The 18,943-nt window shown below is 33.3% G+C and overlaps 1 protein-coding gene across 10 annotated transcripts in view; it reads right to left on the bottom strand.

Annotated features, from left to right (window-relative positions):
- Nucleotides 1–18,943, bottom strand: part of Lcorl (ligand dependent nuclear receptor corepressor like) — a 161,849-nt gene that overhangs the window by 22,731 nt on the left and 120,175 nt on the right. For 7 of the 10 annotated variants that reach the window (XM_045161579.1, XM_045161581.1, XM_045161583.1 and 4 more), the window contains one exon: nt 6,816–11,602. The exons of 1 other annotated variant lie outside the window; for it this stretch is intronic. In XM_045161579.1, coding sequence (XP_045017514.1) covers nt 6,816–11,602 — 4,787 coding nt within the window. Of the gene's footprint in view, nt 1–6,815; nt 11,603–14,800; nt 18,335–18,943 lie in introns of those variants that run through there. 2 more of the 10 variants (XM_004656082.2, XM_045161588.1) reach the window with 2 other exon arrangements.

Below are 18,943 nucleotides of genomic sequence, written 5' to 3'. Positions count from 1 at the left end.
TTTGATACTAGGTTTCACTCTTTAACTTAAACAGAATCCTCATGTCTCCTAAGTATCTGGGATCACAAAACTGCACCACCAGGCCTGGCACAGCAACCACTTTATTTTAAAATCAAGTTAAGAGATTAATTAGATTAAATAAAATATACTTGAAGGGCTCAAGAGAAGGAAAGAAAAGAAAAAAATGAGACAAAATGATAGGCTAAGTAGAAAACAGAAAGATTTTGGCCATTTTGAACTGAACCTTGTTAACGTTAAAAATAAATATACTGTGACAAGGGGGATGCAGATCACTGCTGTGAAGGACGTAGGACTCTGCGGATGTCTTGAGCCCCTCTCCACCATCCTGTCTAATAAAATGGCTTGAGTGCAGAAAATCAATAAATATAAGTAGTCTAATAAAAGTCAGATGGTCAGATTTGATAAAAGGGCAAATTTCAATTATGTGTTGCTCACAAGAAATCCCTTTAACTAAAAAGGCACAAATGAGTTAAAAATAAAGTTATGAGCAAAGATCTACTCTGATAATACTCATGAAAAGTAAGCTTCTACAGGGATTGTCATAATAGCAGATAAGCCAGATTTTCAAGTAAGGTGCATTTCTAGGAATAAAGAAGTCCCTTCCATAATAAAAACTAAATCAGTTCATCAAAGGTATTTAAAAGTATGTATATACCCAATTATAAAGCTTCAAAATACACGATGCAAAACCTGAGCTGAGAAGATAAACAGGATCCCACAACCCTAACCTAATATTTTGACATTATTCTCAATAACAGAGATAGACTATTATCTATTATAAAAATTTATCAACTTGCTTTACTGGAACTTACAGAACATGAAAGCTTCAGCCTATACATTATTTTCAATAACAAAGAGAACATTTATAAAGATCTGGATATATTCTACAGCATAAATCTAAGTCAAGTAAGAGTGACTGAATTCACGCAAAGCATGTTTTAAAACCATAACTAAATTATGTTAGCTATTAGTATGGATATCTGGAAAATATTCAAATATTTGAAAGTTAAACAACACAATTCTACATGGATTCTTGGGTTAAGTAAATCATGAGAAATTGAAGCTTTTGAAAACATACCAGAGCATAATTCATTTAATATACCTAAAATGTTGCAGAGATAAACACATAGTATTAATAAAACTTATTCTTCTTCCCATCACTGTAATACTCTACCCTTTGCACCAATGGTCCTCAGATTAACAGTTTGATTATCACTTGGATCATCACTTGGATCTAAGATCTCAATTCTGTTGGCAACGAATCAACTCTGTCCTGAACAGGCATTCCTGTTGATTGTGATGCATGCAGAAGTCTGTGGACCCTGTCTAAGGCACAGCTATTCTATCTGTGCTATCATAAGGGTCTAGTCCTGCAATTTTGCCATATATAACTCGTTCACAACACAATTAGAGAAACTGGTACCATCTTCTTTTTTATTCACTTATAATGTAAATGTTTATTCTATGCCCAATGGAAAGCCACTGTTGGCTTTGAACTCAGGGTAGCCTTGAACTCATGGCAATCCTCCTACCTCTGCCTCCCAAGTGCTGGGATTAAAGGCGTGTACCACCACGCCCAGCTAGAGCCACTTTTTCTATTTGTGGTATTTCAAAGGTACTGTCTCTGCTGCCTTCCTCAGCTGCTTCCACCTTCATCATTTCATTACCTTATCCCTGTCTCACATATTTTGTTCTTTGCTCATTCTTCATTTTTTTAAAGTTTTTATTTTTGATACCATGACATTGTGTTGCCCAGATTGTCCATGAACTACTGAGCTCAAGGGAACGTCTTGCTACTCAAGTGGTTAGGATTCTAAGCAGGTGAATCAATCAAAATTTTTTACCTTTCTTAGTTTTACTAGTTATGAAAACTGAAAATAACTTTTGGGTAAGTTCTTACCTTCTATATACTTTAGTATCTAACACAATGCTTAGTAAATTGGCTTTCTTTGAAAGATATGGGGCAATTAGTGAAAAAGAACATTCTAGAAGTTCACTAATGATTGAGAAAGTAATGGAATATAAAAGGTAAGAAATATTCTATGAAAAAGTAAGAAGAATATCAAGACAAAGGTGAATGAAGTTACTGTCTTGCAATTTAACAGTAATATGGTAAAAGTGACAAAATCTTTAATACCCAAAACTTCTCTCCTTACTAAATCCCTAAGAAAATTATAATAGAGGGGGGAAAAAAACCCTGTTAACTAACATTGCATGAGGAAACTCTTAACTCTGAATTCTATGTAGTAATGTTCATGAATCCTGTGAGGGCTGGGGAGATTGCTCAGAACACATTAAAAATCACCAGTAAGTTATAAACCTATGTGAAAAACACAACTAAGCATGTAAAAGCCAAAAAGAAATACAAAAGTCATTTTTGATAGAAAACAAGTTAATAAACTAAACTTCTTTTTTAGTATCTTAGAGTCCAGAATGTCTGGAGTTCTTGAAAATTTATGGGAAAATTTAATTCTTTAGGATGAGTTCTAATGGTAGCTTTAAGTCCATGGTATGTTGCTTTAGCTTTACAATTTTCCTCATGCATAAACAAAGTCAGTTTATTCACAGCTATATAAGTACCAATTAGGAACAGGCCCATATTTTCTCTGGGATCTCAAGATACATATTTAGAAAAGGTCCATAGTATGATTTTCAATAGATGCCCCTTCACACACCCCACTTTAGGGCTGAGATGCAGATCAGTGGCAGAGTACTTAGTAAGCAGGTACACAGCCTGGCTTCTATCTCCAGCACTGTGCCAAATATACACATCACTGTATATTTATATGTGTAAATACAAACATACACATACACAAGTATACATCCAGGTTCCTTCCCCAACCTCCAAATCTGTTTTGTGCTGCTATTACACAGGTTATCTAGAAGGCACTTCTTGTGACTGCATCACTTACAGTAATGAAGACAGGCATTCCTGACTTGATCTCTGTCTTCCTACTATATCCACATGATGAACCAACTATTATTTAATCTAAGGGCCCACCTTTCTCCAAGTTTACATCTTGGCAGCTGAGATAAAACCACATTACTTTTCATATGTCTTAAGATAGTTATCTCAAACTTCACCTCCATTCCCCAATACCTAATTCTACTAATGAATTACTGAATCGTAGCTCCTATTGTTCTCATTACTTCCTTATTTTAAGAGAAATATGACCTGTGGTCAAGACCAGCCTCTGTCCATTCCCAGATACTATACTCCATAAGGAACCCAGGGCTTCATGCCATTCTCACTGCTTGCCCTCTCATGCTCATGTATCATGTTTGTTTTTCACTGACTTCTTCCTACTGACATTTATACATCTTCATAACCTTCCTTCAACCTCAGCACAACACATTCTAGCTTACCTTTCTAGCTTTTGTCTACTCAAATCACTTACAGTTTTGCTGGTTTATCCACTTCCTCTCTCTTCACTCACCCTGCATTGAATTTGACTTCTGGTATTTATTCCACCAAAGCTGCTCCTTTTCCTTAATCACTGAGATAACCTCCAAGCTATATTCCCTGAAATCATTTCAAGGCTCATCTTAATCAACATGTCAACAATTTACACTCCCTTCTTAAAAACGCATTCTCTATCACCATCCTTCATCTTTCCTCTAGACACTCATCAATCTACTTTTGTGCCTAACTCCACACTGTTCCTCTGGGTTCTATGATCCAAAGCTCCTAGTCTTTTACCAAGGAATCTTAGGACTTCACTTGCTGGCTCTCCAGTCCCTGTCTCAGCTTAGGTCTCTTCCCTGAATAACAGACCCACGTTATCTACCTTCTTCATTAATGCCTTTTCTTAATTCATTAGATAACTCAAATCCCTTATACCTAACAGTGAACTCCTCAGTCTTCCTTCAAAAACCTGGATGTTTTCCTTTACTCTTCTATTCTCTAAGACACTGGTTATGTCATATAGCTATCTCTTTTTTTCCAAATACTATAGGCCTTAAAATGCTTTGTTGTTGCTTGTGTTTTGTATAATCAATGCTGACCTCACCATTGAGCTATGCTTTCTTCAATAGTTTTATCTTTTACCTTTTTCTGTCCTTGGTCCCTCCAATTCTTTGTTCCTGTTTTGTTCCTTATCTCTGAGAAATAACTTAATGTTCCCAATGAGCTTACTTGCTTTTTTCACATGTTTTCCCACGTGGGTTTGGGTCACTTGAAACTTTCCATTGTCAGCATCCAGTATCTGGGGATCTTTCAAATCTCAACTTATACCCAACAAATGTTGGATAAATCTGACTTCAATTTCCCTCCTACAGGTTCCTACAATTCTTCAAGTATTTCATTTTTCTATCCTTTATAAGCTGACAAAGTCTTTAGAGAGAAAAAACCATGACATGAGCCATTCTATTCTACTTAAGAAATAAAATATACTTCATTAATTAAATAAGTGTAGAGGTCATGTTGTCTCAGGTAGGCAGGAATGGAATTTTCTGGACCTTATAATGGTGACTAAGAACATATTGCAGGTGTCCTTTGTTGAACTAAGATTAGAATGAAGTAACATTTTTCATTTTCCTTCATATGTCTACATTGAATACCGAGCAGTATATATAATGAAACACAAACTTAAGAAATTCTATGAATTAAAGCACATATGGACAATTAATATCAAAATATATAAAATAAGACATTCATGATAAGAACAATGCTTTCTACCATAGTAATATTTCAGAATTCATTCTACATATGGCCCTATAAATTTTTCTAGAAAAATCCTATTGTTAAAAGTCCCTCAAGTCTTCAGTGACTAATTATTCTATGAAAAAAACAACCACACACACATATAAAACTAATGATGAGATTTAGCATCACTTCAGAAGAGGAAAAGAGAAGTATGGAATACCAGGAACAATGAGAAAAACAAAAACAAAAACAAAACAACATTTTAAGAAACACTTAAAAGTCAGGTAAATGTAACAAATATTGTTATAGATATAACTTTATAAAATGATCTTGTTGATTAAAAATAATGTTTAAAAATAAAGAAGGAAAGTTATCAGTAAAGATGATTAATTAAAACTTTAAGCAGAACAGGATATATAATGGTAATTTTGAAAATGGGAAGGTAAAAAATAATTCTTAATATAATACTAACATTTTTAAACACCCCAAAAGATTAGAAAAATTAATTTTCAAAAGTAATAATGTCCTTCATCTTAATGTTTTAAGATGGTCTCATATTCAGTGTGGATAAAAATCATATTTAAAATAAGCTTTATATTTTAGCCTTAGAAAAAAAATACAATGGTTAAGAAGCTGAGAGGATAAAATACGGTTCTGTTGTAAAATTATTTAATGCAAGTTACATATGATGAATTGTAATAGCATGAAATGAGGATGGTGTAGACAATTTAAAACAAAATTATATTTTATTCTTCATGAAACTATGCATGTGTATTTTTTAGTGAATTAAAATCTTTTAAAAAATCATTATCAGATCTTACCCCCTTTTTTCTGACACAATACTTGTTACCATGTTATTTTTAGTTATTGTGAGGATCATAAACAACTTTTTACCATTTATATTTACCTCTCATAATGGAGATTCTACCTTGATTTCTTTCAAACAAACATTGTATTATTTCCTGTTAGATATTTAAAATTTAAATCATTACAAGTTAGGTGTTTCTGAATTAAGTATCTTAAAGTTAATTCAGTTAATTGAATTTTGAGGAAACATAAACCACTACCCTCTTAATGCTCTGGAGTTTACTGCCTTTAATATTTTAATAAGACCATGACACCATTTACACTAGCACTTAAGTAACTTTTTAAAGTTGAAGTATGCCACAAAAACTTCAAATCCCTAAACTCCACTATAACATATGATGTAAAAATTGACCCAAATCCTAAACTATTTTTAATTTCCAAATATAACCTGGCACTCTTGTAAGCAATCTCACATTCCTAATACCCAGTATTGCCCAGCACCTACTAACTAAGCAATGGAAAATGGCTACACTTGCAACTACCATGTTCAAATCATCATTTTATTAGATTCTCAAGGGCAACAATAGTCTCCCTCATGTACCAATATCATGCCAGTACAACCTTATAAGGCAAATCATAGGCAAAGTAACTTCTGCTTGCATTCTCAATTTAGCATTATCGTAACAATGACTTGCTAGGCTATGGAAAGTAGTTCTCATCATAGTAAGTGTAAAAATGAGCTGATATAAAAAAAAAACTATTTAAAATATAGGCTGATTTGTTGAAACAAAAAGTTAATGTACCAGTTTTCAAATAAGCAGCTTAAAGTAAGTTCCAATGAAATATCAAATGCATCATAGTTTGATGGGGAAGACTGATAGCCTAGGATTCTAATGTTACAGTCTTTAATGAGAGAGCTTTGTTTTCTCCTGTCTGGCCTGATACTTATTGTTCAAGAAAATAAATATTTATTAGCTTACAGTAGTAATTTATAGTTAATTACATAATATTTATCTGTCAAACTGTTTTATTATTTCATATTAGACCTATCAAATGTAAATGTAAAAAGCAGATAACATGATAATCACAATATATTTTAAAGAAGCTTTTCATCTGTCTACTAAATATATTCATGTGCTTGAAGCCAGATATAGTGAATGGTGAAATGCACTGGTGCATAGCACCCAACTTAATGAGCTTCATACTAGGTGCCACGAAATTAGGCTGTCCAAGTGTTTTAGGACTAGGTTAAATGAATCAGCTGACCCTTTTCTACCTCTACCTTATGCTTTGCTAAAGGCACCTACAATGAAACTTTAAAGTTAAGCAGAGAAAAACTTACCTAGTTGGTATTTTGAAAAATAATTTGCCATTTGTCCACTGTTGCAAGACTGTCTTTTATGTCTTTTTGTTGACATTTCGGTGGTCTTCCATGGTGGTGTTTTTCTTTTCAATTTGCTAAGAACTTCAGAATTATCTGTATTCTTGTCAAAGTTAAAATTATTTAGTTTACTATTGCCAAGTTCATCAGTTAATTTATCACTTGAAGGACTATTTGCTTTAGCAGTTTCTCTTTCTTGACTTAGCTTTTTAAAAGAATTTTGCCTAGCAGAATGGGATCTTAAAGTAAAACGCTTGGATTCTTCTAGATGTATCTGATGATTACTACTTCCACTATCCACTGATTCAGGAGAGTAAATGATTGTATTTAGTTTAAAAGTATTTCTGTGTTCAAGACAGTTGATCTTCCTCAAAAATATTCTGCAGTCTTTTAATGTTTTTGACCCCCAATTATTAGGACATACATTTTCTAGTCTCGGTCTGGTTTCAAAATCTTTTTGGTTCTGATTTGTTCCATTCTCCTTTGTTTCTGACTGGAATTTATTCTCTAAACTAGTTTGTGTTTTGAAATCAGGTAATTCAAATTTCTCTTGCATAAACTGGTCCTTGATTTCAGGTGACAAAACACACTGATTATCTACTGAGCTTTCACCATGAGTTAGAATGTCAGCATTTGCTCCCCCCTCAGTCTTACTCAAAAATTGATTCTGACAGAAAAATCTTAGGTTCCTTCTTTTAGAGTTCCAGTCAACTTGATGGTGTGGCCTTCCCTCTTTTCTCCATTTTTCCAGGTGTGATCTCTTATACTCAGTTCTTTTCAATCTAGCTCGTGTTAAGTTACTTTTCACATTTAAAAGTGGTGATCTAACCATTTTATGTAATATACGCAACTTCGCTGATTTAGAAGGAGAGGAGAGTGCAAATTTTTTAAAGTGCTTCCTGAAGGGGCTGGTATTAAAATCACAGTATTTCATCCCTAACTTAATTCCCTTGGTATTTATTACTTCCAAAGGGTTTCGGGCATTTGCTTTTCTAACAAGTGAGAGAGACTGTGTTTCTGTTGTTTGCATAAACCAGGAACAGAGTTCATTTAAATCATATTTTTTCTGAAAAAGCATTTTTACAGGAGAAACTTCAAGTTTAAAAAAACAAGTGTCCAAAGGGTTGGCTATCTTGAAATTATCATTTTCAATATATTCTGTTTTACGAACAAAATTTTCAGCTTCATCTCCACTCACATGCACCCAAGCATTTGTTATTTGCTCGAATCTATTGTTTAATTCTTCTAGTAAGGAATCATTTGAAGTAGAAGTAGCCCACCACCTGAGCAAAGGATTTGATGAAATTACAGGATCTAAAGATACTTCAGAAATGGGCATTAATCTGTTATCTTCCAAGCACCTTTTTGCAGGTCTAGATCCTGGCATACTTTTGGAAGCTATTTTTAAGCTTGACTGCCTATGTTTTTTCTTTAGACTTTTGCCTTTATGTAAATGCAGCTTACATGATTTATGAAGCAAAGTATTTCTATAAATAAGTGAGCTAGAAGCAGTCAATGACTGTAAGGAATGCAGAGACGACTTTCTGTCCCTAACAGAATGTCTCAGAGGTATAGAAGCCATACTTTCTGGTTCATTTTTAATTATACCAACTTCAGTGTGTTTTGTCTTATCAATCTCATTGCACTGCTGCTCCAACTTTTCTTCTGGCAGAATCTTCTCTAACAAAGCCTCCTGTTCTAAAGGGGGTAAGCAGCTGCTAATACTTACTTCTCTTTCCTGAGGTGCAATTCTACTAAAAGTCACAGATATGCCAGAGATTTTCACTTTGGCAGGTCTACCTGGCTTCCGAACTATTGCCAAAGGCTTCTGATTTGGTCTTATGATGTTCTTGGAAGGCTGAGGTATCAGAGACTTGCTTTTGATAGGTCTGATATAGTCAAAGCCAGACCTTAAGACCTCACTTTCACTACTCAATCTTGACAGGGCACATATACTCTCACCTGAGTCAACTTCATGTTCTCTAATATTTCTGAGACTGTTAGAGTTGGCTGAACAATAGTCAACATTACTGCTGGATAGCATCATATTGTTGATGCTTATACTTCCTTCAGAAACATGCCTTTTGATTCTTCTTGACCTTCCATAAATAACAGTGACTGTAATGCTGTTTTTATAAACACCTTCTTTTATTTCTGATATGAGAGATTCTGGGCTTTTCATGCCAGCACTAAATGACTTATTTTGGCATATGGTGGCATCCATTTGACCAATTTTAGGCTTTGGTGGTCTTCCAATTGGCCGTTTAATCTGTTTCACAACCTGGGGACCTATTTTTTTAGGTCTGCCTGGTTTCCTTTTAAAAGCTGACTGGGCAGCACTGCTTGACTCCTCATTGCAGTCTTCTTGTGGTTTATCACAAGCTAAACCACCTGTAAATACCACAGGGGACTCTCTAACTTCTTTCACACAATTAAGTCTGCTTAATTCTCTTTCAAGATAGCCAGCATCATACCCATTAGAAGTACAATTTTCAAAGTTAGCATTTGGCATGCCATCATTTGTTTCCGTTTTCCTTCCAACTACCTGCTGGGTTGTATGTTTTTTGGAAGGAACACCAGCCTTCACTTGTGAAGTGCCAACTGAAGTTAAAGTGTATTTTACTCCTTCACTGGTCTTAATCTCAGATAAAAACATGAGCTTTATAGGACTAGAGTAGTTAGAACAAGGAAAGCTTTCAATACTTTCATGTCTTGTTGGTGCACTTTCCACACTGGGTGTCAAATTATCTTTCTCCAGAAGAGGTGCCTTTTTTGGATTATCAAGTCTCTCGTTACTCATATCCATAATAGGCATTCCATGATTTTTGAGAATATTGCTTGATACTACCACAGATTTTGATAAACCCTGTTCTGTGTATGCCATTCTACTTAACGTAAGAGTCAAATTTCTCCCAGTATTTTGGTCTTTATCCTCAGTTTCTACCAATTTTTTGTATGTTTTATATCCTTCTGACATTGGCTGATTATTCCAAGACCTTTGAGTCATATTTATTGTGTCTTCCAAACGCTCCACAACAACTTGTAAATTAGAATTCATTGCAATTTTGTTTAGGTCTACATTTTGTGAACTTTCAACTGGAATATGTTTCATTAACTCTTTTCTGTGTGTGGAGTCTAATACTCTGTTGCTCTCAGGGTATTTTTTGAAAACATAATTATTTGTTACATATATAGAACACCACCCTGGAGGCATAATATTTCGTTTAGTTTTGCACAGAAGTTCAGGGACAGTATTTCTTAAAGAAGTTTGAGTATTCTCCAGTTTGAGATTCTTCCTATTATCTTGAGAAGTGTTTTTTTCAGCTGCAGGTATCTCCTGTGATTTCCTTAGGTTCATTTTTTCAGATGAAGTTGCTTTAAAGTTTTCTAAAAACTGATCAGAAGCCACATTAGTTTCTAAACTATGATGTGGTACCTGTAATGATTGTGCCACGTGATTCGTTGAAAACCGTGTTCCAGCATGATTTTTATCTCTAAAGCTTCTAGAATTGTTTAGGGATTCTTGGCAATGGTGGAATTCTTTTTCTAATGAATTGCGTGCCAATTTCCTTGGATTTTTTTCAGCCGACTTTTTTCTTAGAAAATTTTCATCAAGGCTAGCAAGTTCTCTTTTTATCTGTAAAGATTGCCTTCTAATTATGGGGGAATCAGGAGAACTGTTCAATGCAAATAAGGTTTGTTGACGTTTTCGAAATCTTGTCTGAATAATTTTATTTTCTACCTTTTTATCGTGCTGATTCAGTAATTCCATAAAACTATAATCACTAGCCTTTGCATTGTGCAAGAGAGATGTTATTAAATCTCCTAAATGAAAATCATTATCTGAATTACAATCATTGCTAGATAATTTTATAAAGTTTGTCATATCTGTGGTTTCTATTGATTTTAATTTTTCATTGATACGATCCATTAAATCTTGAAAAATGACAGCAGTTTCAGCTTTCTCATGATTTTCACTGCAACTGCCGCTGGCATCCAAGAGTACAGAATCAGAGGTACCGGCCTTCTTCACTGTCTGTATTTTCCTGTCATGATCCCCCCTGTTGACACTTACTTCTGCTGGTGTTAGAGATGGAGGCTGATTAGTACTTGTTTCTAGTCTGTTGTTTTCTAAGACTGAAAACTCTGATATGATGTCTTTCAATTTTTCAAATCCTTCAGTGTGTACAGGTGATAATGGTGGGGGTGATGGACTTCGAGATCCACAAGCATTTTTACGACTCTCTGGAAGATCACACTCTTCCCTTGACAAAAGAGGACTATGAAAGACTGATTTTGTAGAGTGAATGTTTGCTAACCGTCCAGAACGGCACCTGTTTGAGTTATAACTGTTTTCAATTCCGCTATTCATTACTGTCTTAATGTGTTCAACAGTTACTGTTTGGCAAGATAAACAATGTAATTCTTTAATACAAACTGGCAGAGTAACTAAACCAAGGCTTTGTCTTTCATTCTGTAAATACCCTCTTTCTGCCAGTCTATATTCACAACTACAGAATGGACCACGTAATTCATCTTCAAATTTGGTCTTTTGAAAGTCTGTGGACACAGCATGTGAAGAATTACAACAGCAAAGAGAAGCAGCATTCTGCTCTTGAACTAGAAATTTCAACATAGCCAAAACTTGTTGCTGGTGATGTATGCACAAAGATTCCAAAACTTTGCTTAAAGCTGATTGTCCTTTTTCCATTTTAGTAGCTTCCTCTGATTTTGCATCAACAGTTGAACTAAAAATAAAAATCAAACAAAAAATGAATTACAGCAAAAATGCCATGATAAGGAGTTATAGTTTTGACAGAGTTTGAATGAGGTACTTTGGTACTGCTGAACTCCTGGCTCCTTAGATAGAGCTGCAACAAGGATATCTTGATTATTGTTTAGTTAAAATACTGGTAAGTACTGACAAGCTCCTCTCAAAAAGTACAGGAGTCAGAGCAAAGTGTTTTACAATATCAAAGCTGGTCATCATGCATAATTATATTTACATATTGATAATATTAAAAGTTTTGTATATATTAATAATTTTCAATGTAAAGTGCTTCAGAAATAAAGTTTTTGTAATGTAGACATTGATAGTTATTTTAATAATTATCAGTCTTACATAATTTTAGTAATTATGTTTGTTAAAATAAGGAAAATAACATGTAGGAGTAAAATCTTTATTTACAATATTTAGCGAGGTAGTGAAAAATGAAATTAGTAATATAAAAGAAGTCTGCATAGTCATGAGGAAAATTAAAGTATTTAGAATTCATGTAAACAAGAACCTTTTTTGAGATTAAGCTCAGGCATTTTAAGCTAGTGAGAAAACAAAAGAAAAGGAAGCTATTTAAAAATTAAATCTAAGTTTAATTGATTTAAAATACTGAAGTACAGGAAAACTAAAGTCATTACTTACCAAATAGTTAAATTTCAAGTGCTTCACTACAGAAGCTATTATTCATCTCAGTTTAAGACCCAGATTGCTTATCAAACAATGTAGAACCTTAGTTTTTTTGTTTTTTAGTCCAAGACCAGCAACAGGAAGAATAAAATATATTGAGAGAATTCTGTTTCAGAAAAGTATCCATTTTAATTAAACATATCACCAAACTCTGTACATGAAAGTAGCCTGTCTCTTGTGATGTGTTACCTAAGTTATTGTTCTTAGTTTGTATAAATCTTACTTATGGTTGGAATTAGGACATAATGCTTACAATTGATACAACTAAAGAATACTTTTTTATTAAAAAAAAGGACCAGTATGCTCATGTGTATTAAAATATAGAAGTTTTTTAAAATAAACAGTGGAATATTTTTAGTTTGCTCTCTGAAACTGGCAATCCTATTTCACAAATTGTTCAATATTTCATTTTTATTTTATAAAAATGTTACTTGAGTAGCAAAGAAATTGAAGCAGATTTTGAATGTGTGATGAAAACTTTTCTGAAAGAAAGGTTAACTACTAGATTCAATGAATGCTTTAGTAAAACATGCACATGAAGTGACATAACCTATCCAGCAATGAGAAGAGAGGTGAGGTTACAATAAAACTCCAAGTTCAGTTCTGCCTATACAAAGATGAAGACATAGGACGCAGTATCTTTTCCTTCTGAAAATATTTTTTAAATAAATGTTGTAATGGTTAAGTTTGTAAAATGATAGAAATGACTCTCAGGAGTTATTATCAGAAAGTTATAAATTGTACATAACAATGGCAACATGAAACAATAGTTATAAAAATATTAAGATATAATTATATTCTTTTCCAATAAATTTAATGTCCCAACTAGCACACAGTTTCTGAGGTGATGTTGTGACCTATTAAAAATATTTGCAAATTCTTCCCCCCCCCCAAATAAGTAAATAAAAAGAGCTCATTAAAAAAAAAAGTGCTGGAGAGATGGCTTAGCAGTTAAGGTGCTTGCCTGTGAAGCCTAAGAACTCATGTTTGAATCTCCAGGTCCCATGTAAGCCAGGCACAGTGACACATGTGTACAATGTCACATATGTGCACAAGGAGGTGCACATGTTTGGAGTTCATTTGTAGTGGCTGAATGCCCTGACATGCCCATTCTCTCTCTCTCTCTCAAACAAAAAAAGCAGCTCAGCTTTAAAACAATATTTGCAAATAATTAAGGAGTAAAAATATAAATCCTTTGGAATATATGCCGCATTGTATTTCAACGATTAATATACTTTCATGATAGTTACTAAAGTGCTTAAAGGCACTTTTCTGTGAAGCATAATCAGCAGTTGAGAAGTGGGGCAGTGTCTTTTTAGCATGTCCAATACCCTGAAGTCAATCCAAACACCAAAATAAGTAAAAACAAAAGTGACCAAGACTAATAATTGCTAAGAAGTATGAAAAGAAAGTTACAAATTTCAATTTGATTAAACTCAAAATTCCAAGGAAAATTTTAATATAAAAGGAGGGTTTCTCTACTTAGTATGCTTATAATATTGTAATTTCAAAACTGCCAGTGGCTAATAATTCCTGTATGTATAGCTTAACATAGGTACTAATTAGATATTCAGATATTAGATTATATTTTACATATTAGGTTGGGCAATATGTTATCACATCACAAAACTCTATAATATACTTGTGTGGCTTCTAATTTTTTCTTTTATTTCTTCCATGTTTGAATCATAAAGAAAAACTGCTAAGACTAAGTAACTCAAGGACATCTAAGTCTGCAACCTACAATTCATTATCATATAAGGTCCTCAAATTGTATTTTTGTAGATTCCATTTGTTCTTCTTATCAATTTTTCTAGCTCTTTCCTGCTTGATTTATAAATCCAAACATTTGATTTTTGTTACTATCCCTTGTTTTCCATTAGAAATTTGTTGAAATATGTCTTCAAAAGGGTCAATTTCCAATACTATTTTCAATAAAATCCTTTTCTAGAGGCAATCAAAGAAATCAGTGTAGTCAGCTTTTTTTCTTTTACTGAATGAGTAAATCAATCACACACCAACAGTGTTGTAAATTCAAGTGCAAAAGCATTGAAGTGCTTTACTACAAATTACAACCTAGAAACACGTTAACTGAACAATTAAAATCCATACAATCAGATTTAGATATATAACAACACAAGTAGAAACAGAATTACAGTACATTTACAACACAAGACAGATACATGAATTCATTAGAAAATATTGTAATAAATAATTCATGAATTATAGTGCAATTGATTTATGCATAAATATAACTAATTGCCTAACAATCAGTTTATATTAACAAAATCTGTCAAAATCAAGGCAGCCACAGAGTTTTACTAAATTACTGCGACAATGGAAATACTGCAATTAAAAAACAAACACAAATATTTTTACTGTAAACAACTAAAAAAAAAATCAGTCTCACTAAAGTTAGTATACAATTTAATATAAAATTGTCATTAGCTACCAGAAATGGTTTAAACAACTTTACTGAGCAGTAGTTTTCTAAAAACAGAGGCACTGTTTTTTTCTTTTCCTTCTTTTTTTAAAATTTTAAATATAAAATACTTGAGGAACATTCAAATAAGTAGAAAGCACATAAGGGTTGCTTTCATCTTCATTAAAGGTCTGCTGAAACTGGATTTTTAAAAGAAAAACTGTGAATAAAGCAATAACTGGTAACTAAATCTATAATGTACTTTGAAAGTGAACATAAAGAAAAATCTTAATAGAACCAATGGGGAGAAGGGGAACCCATAAATTTCCCTGCCTTTCCTAGATTTGTATAATCAAAAATTAACTCAATAATAGAAACATTTTGTTCCTTTTAAAAGTTATGGGTTGATCATTACCTATAAACTATCAAAAAATATTTTAATTTACTATTTCTGACCAAAAATAAATAATGCAAGTACTAAAATGCTGCAAATTAAATATAATATTACCTATAAAATTACTGATCACTGTGAAGTCAATAGCAAAATGATCCCTGATTTATGAATCCTGTAAAGTTTTTGGTCAGGTCATCTTTTAAATGATATAAAAGTGTTCTGTAAGTTTCCCTTTACTATAAACTTCTCAATCAGTTTACTAATGTAAATATAATGTGAGGAATAAAAAAGCTCAATATAATATAAATATTAAGTAATGCCTTTGAGCCCCCAAAATTTTGCAAGTAAAATTCTGTATAAAGAGATCAATAAAATTGTTTTGAAACATTTGCTTTACCTTTGTTTTTCAATGAAGGGGACGGGGAAATATATTAATCCAAGTTCTGGCCCTCACAAAATATGGCTTAATTCTTTAAAAAGAAAGATGACCCTGACGTCTGCTGTTTTGTAATCTATTATGTATATTTCCTGGGGGGTGGGGAGCAAGAGGATTCATACCCTAGTATTCAGGTAACATTAACAGCTGAAAACATTCAGTACAGAGCTTAGAGACCAAGTAGTTTAATAGCTGAATAAATCACACATGTATATGTGAGTATTAAACGCACACAAACCAAGTGTAGAAACACATGTATTTGAGAAAGTGCATTTTCTTTTTAAATTCAGCTATATGAATTCCTTTTGGATTTAGAAAAATTGACTTAAGAAACTGATAAGAACCTGAATTTTACAAGAAAACGGACACTGGGAGAATTCTGACTCTATAAAGTGAATCCCACTCGTTATATGGAGAGGTACTTACTTTATAATACTTTACTACTAAAATGCACCCTCCATAAACCCATCTGAATACTCTGAGCCGTATTCTAAAACTGTTATATAAACATTACTGGTCTCTTAGGAGTCTATTAAAAGTGAAAATGCACTGCCCAGCTTCTAACTACCCAATTAGTAAAGAGTTTACATTACTCAAAGTTCAAAACAGCTTCAGTGTTAAATATCTGTAAATCTATTCAAGACCCTGAACAAACTGCAAATTTGGTTATTAGCAAAATGGTAATGTATCGCCCACCAAAATGAAATCTGTAATTCATTTTGATAAACTGAAAATGTTTTGAAATGTCACAGCAGCAAATATATTAAAGTTACACTGAGGTTTTTCAATAGTAGGAGTGTGTCACAATCCTTAAACTTTTAAGTAGTCATAACATCAACTAACCAGCACGTTGAAAACCAAAATGATCATTCTCAAGCTTTGTCTGTGCACATCACCAACATGCTCTACATTGCATTCCAGCTTTCTTTCCTAACCTTACACATCATCTTAATTTTCAAATGAAAAACAAAATTAAATTATTTTAATAATTAAATTTAAATTACTTTTTGTTTTTAGTATTCCATCTTATATTAAAGAATTCTATAGCTGTTGGGGTAGCTATGTGTCAGTTTTTTCTTTTAACTATATACTTATAAACCCCAACTTCCTGCTAAATGAACAATTAAATGATAAATATTAAATTTCATTATACATATCCCTTAAGGTTTTCTGTTCTATTCCTGGTGGATGCACATGAGTGCATTTTGTATTATAGAGAATGTAGCATAATAATACTGTATATGTTAGTTATTCTTAGTTTAGAGATAGTTGTCTATCTAACTTTGATTGGTTCTTTGACATACATACAGTAATTGTAGGTATGTTCTGTGAAAGTGTTTACAAACCATTAACATCACATTTCAATTATAAGATGGTTCATCTGAATGGCCAGAATGTCCTTTTACCAATAAAAATGTTTCACTTGACAATTACTTGTTTTCTCACACTTTATGCTATTGACTACTAAAGAAAACCTGAATCTTTTCACCTATTTATACAAGGATTAAATACAAACTATCAGAATTAAGCAACTATATAATTCTGTCCACAGTGAAAACCCTGAATAAAACTTTTCAAAAGGCATGTAAGTGGTTTTTGAACTGTAAAATTTCATGTCTCCTGTCAGAGTGAGCATTTGTAATTTCCACGTGTGTATGTAGACACACAAATACACACCTGTGCACATACACACACGCAAACACACACACACACAAACATTTCCTAACAAGTAATCTACATAGGCTTGCTGCTGTTTTTGCAGCTGCCAGTCCCTGAATCTGTTATATATAACCCAGTGTCTGGTAATCGCAGTTTCTTCTTCGGAGGAGTCTTCAGTGTTCCAGATCTTTCTTTTACCTTGTATTCTAAAGTGCTGTGAGGTACCCCATAAATTCCTTGTGCTTTGGAAACGCTCATTTTTCCGCTCATTACCATGGCAATGGCCTCTTCCATTATTTCATGATCATACTGCCGATAGCGGCCACGTTTTTTCCTGGGTTGCTTGTTATCTTTTCGATCCAATCCATCTTCAGTATTTTCAGAGGTTCCATCAATTGTTCCATTTTTAGAATTAAGACACAAAGGAGAGAGGTCCCCATGTAGAAAATAAGAGTCAACACTTGAGTGAGTTACAGGCCCAGAACATTCTATTTTGTTCTGCTTGGGTAGTATATTTTTCAGTTTTTGGAGAGCTGATCCTTCTAGGACTGAAGAGGTTTTGGAAACTTGATACATAACATCCAGCAGACCAGAACCATCAGGCTGTGATTTAGAAACAGAGCTTACTCGTAGCTGAGGAATTTTTAACTGTACAGTAGGATGTGAAGTTTCATATTGAATGCTTTCATTTTTTTCTTTAAACTGAGTAACCATTTTCTGTAGAGTTAACTGATGGAGGTAACTGGAAGCTGTTGGGAATTTTAATTCTGAGGTTTCAAGTAGGTTGAGTTTACTTTTTTCTGTGCGCTCTGCTTGAGCTCGTGCCCACAAGGCTACTTTTTGCAGCACTGCACAAGTTTCTTTACTGTCTTTATATGAGTAACTATCATTGAAATCTCGAGTTTTGTTTTTAAAAGACGCAGGCTTCCCTGCTGGTAAGGCTTCTAAGTGGAGAAGTAAAGTTTTTTGAGGTATGCCATAAAGTATGCCTGCTTTATTTATGTCCAGTGCTCCAGACTGAATGTCTTTCAAAGCTTTTGAGAGCAAACCATCTGCAAACTCAGCACTTCTTTCCACATAGTCCTCTCTGTTTCTGTGTAGTCTCCTGGATGGATGGAATGAAACGATGGTAAACTGATGCATGAGAGACTCTCACACAGCTATGGAAGGGGAGGGTCCACTCCTTTATTATACTCCTTGCTTAGGTAACATCACTGCTTATGACACTTTTAAGTCTGTGAGATGTAGTAGTTACTCCTTAACAAAGCAAACGCTACAGTCCCAGTAGGACAATGTGTCAATGATACAGTGGCCTCAACAGGCAGACCTTCCAAGAACATAAAAATCCTAACTGAGTATTTGTAAAAATATTCTCATGATGTTGCTTTTCCTCTGAAAGATGCTTGTAGAGCAACACATATAATTTTTATTGTACAATTAGCATTCCACTATAAAAAATACCCAAATCCTAAAGGATTTTTTGTTAGTAGAAACGTGACGTTACCACTAAACAAGTAATAAAAGAGTCAACCCATTTAAAGGAAATTTGTAGAGCAAGAATATTTCCAAACACAAACATCCCATAGTTCCACAGGATTAATTTTCCTCTAGATAAAAAAAAACTTAAAATTTGAAAAATAAGCTGTATATGAATAATTTCACTTTAGATGTTATTCGTACTTTGAATGAAATTTTAAGCTTTTCAGAAAGTTTA

Source organism: Jaculus jaculus, chromosome 11, assembly GCF_020740685.1.
Source record: "Jaculus jaculus isolate mJacJac1 chromosome 11, mJacJac1.mat.Y.cur, whole genome shotgun sequence".
NCBI lineage: Eukaryota > Metazoa > Chordata > Mammalia > Rodentia > Dipodidae > Jaculus > Jaculus jaculus.
The sequence above is the reverse complement of the archived record's forward strand: the minus strand, read 5'-3'. Positions and strand labels throughout refer to the sequence as shown.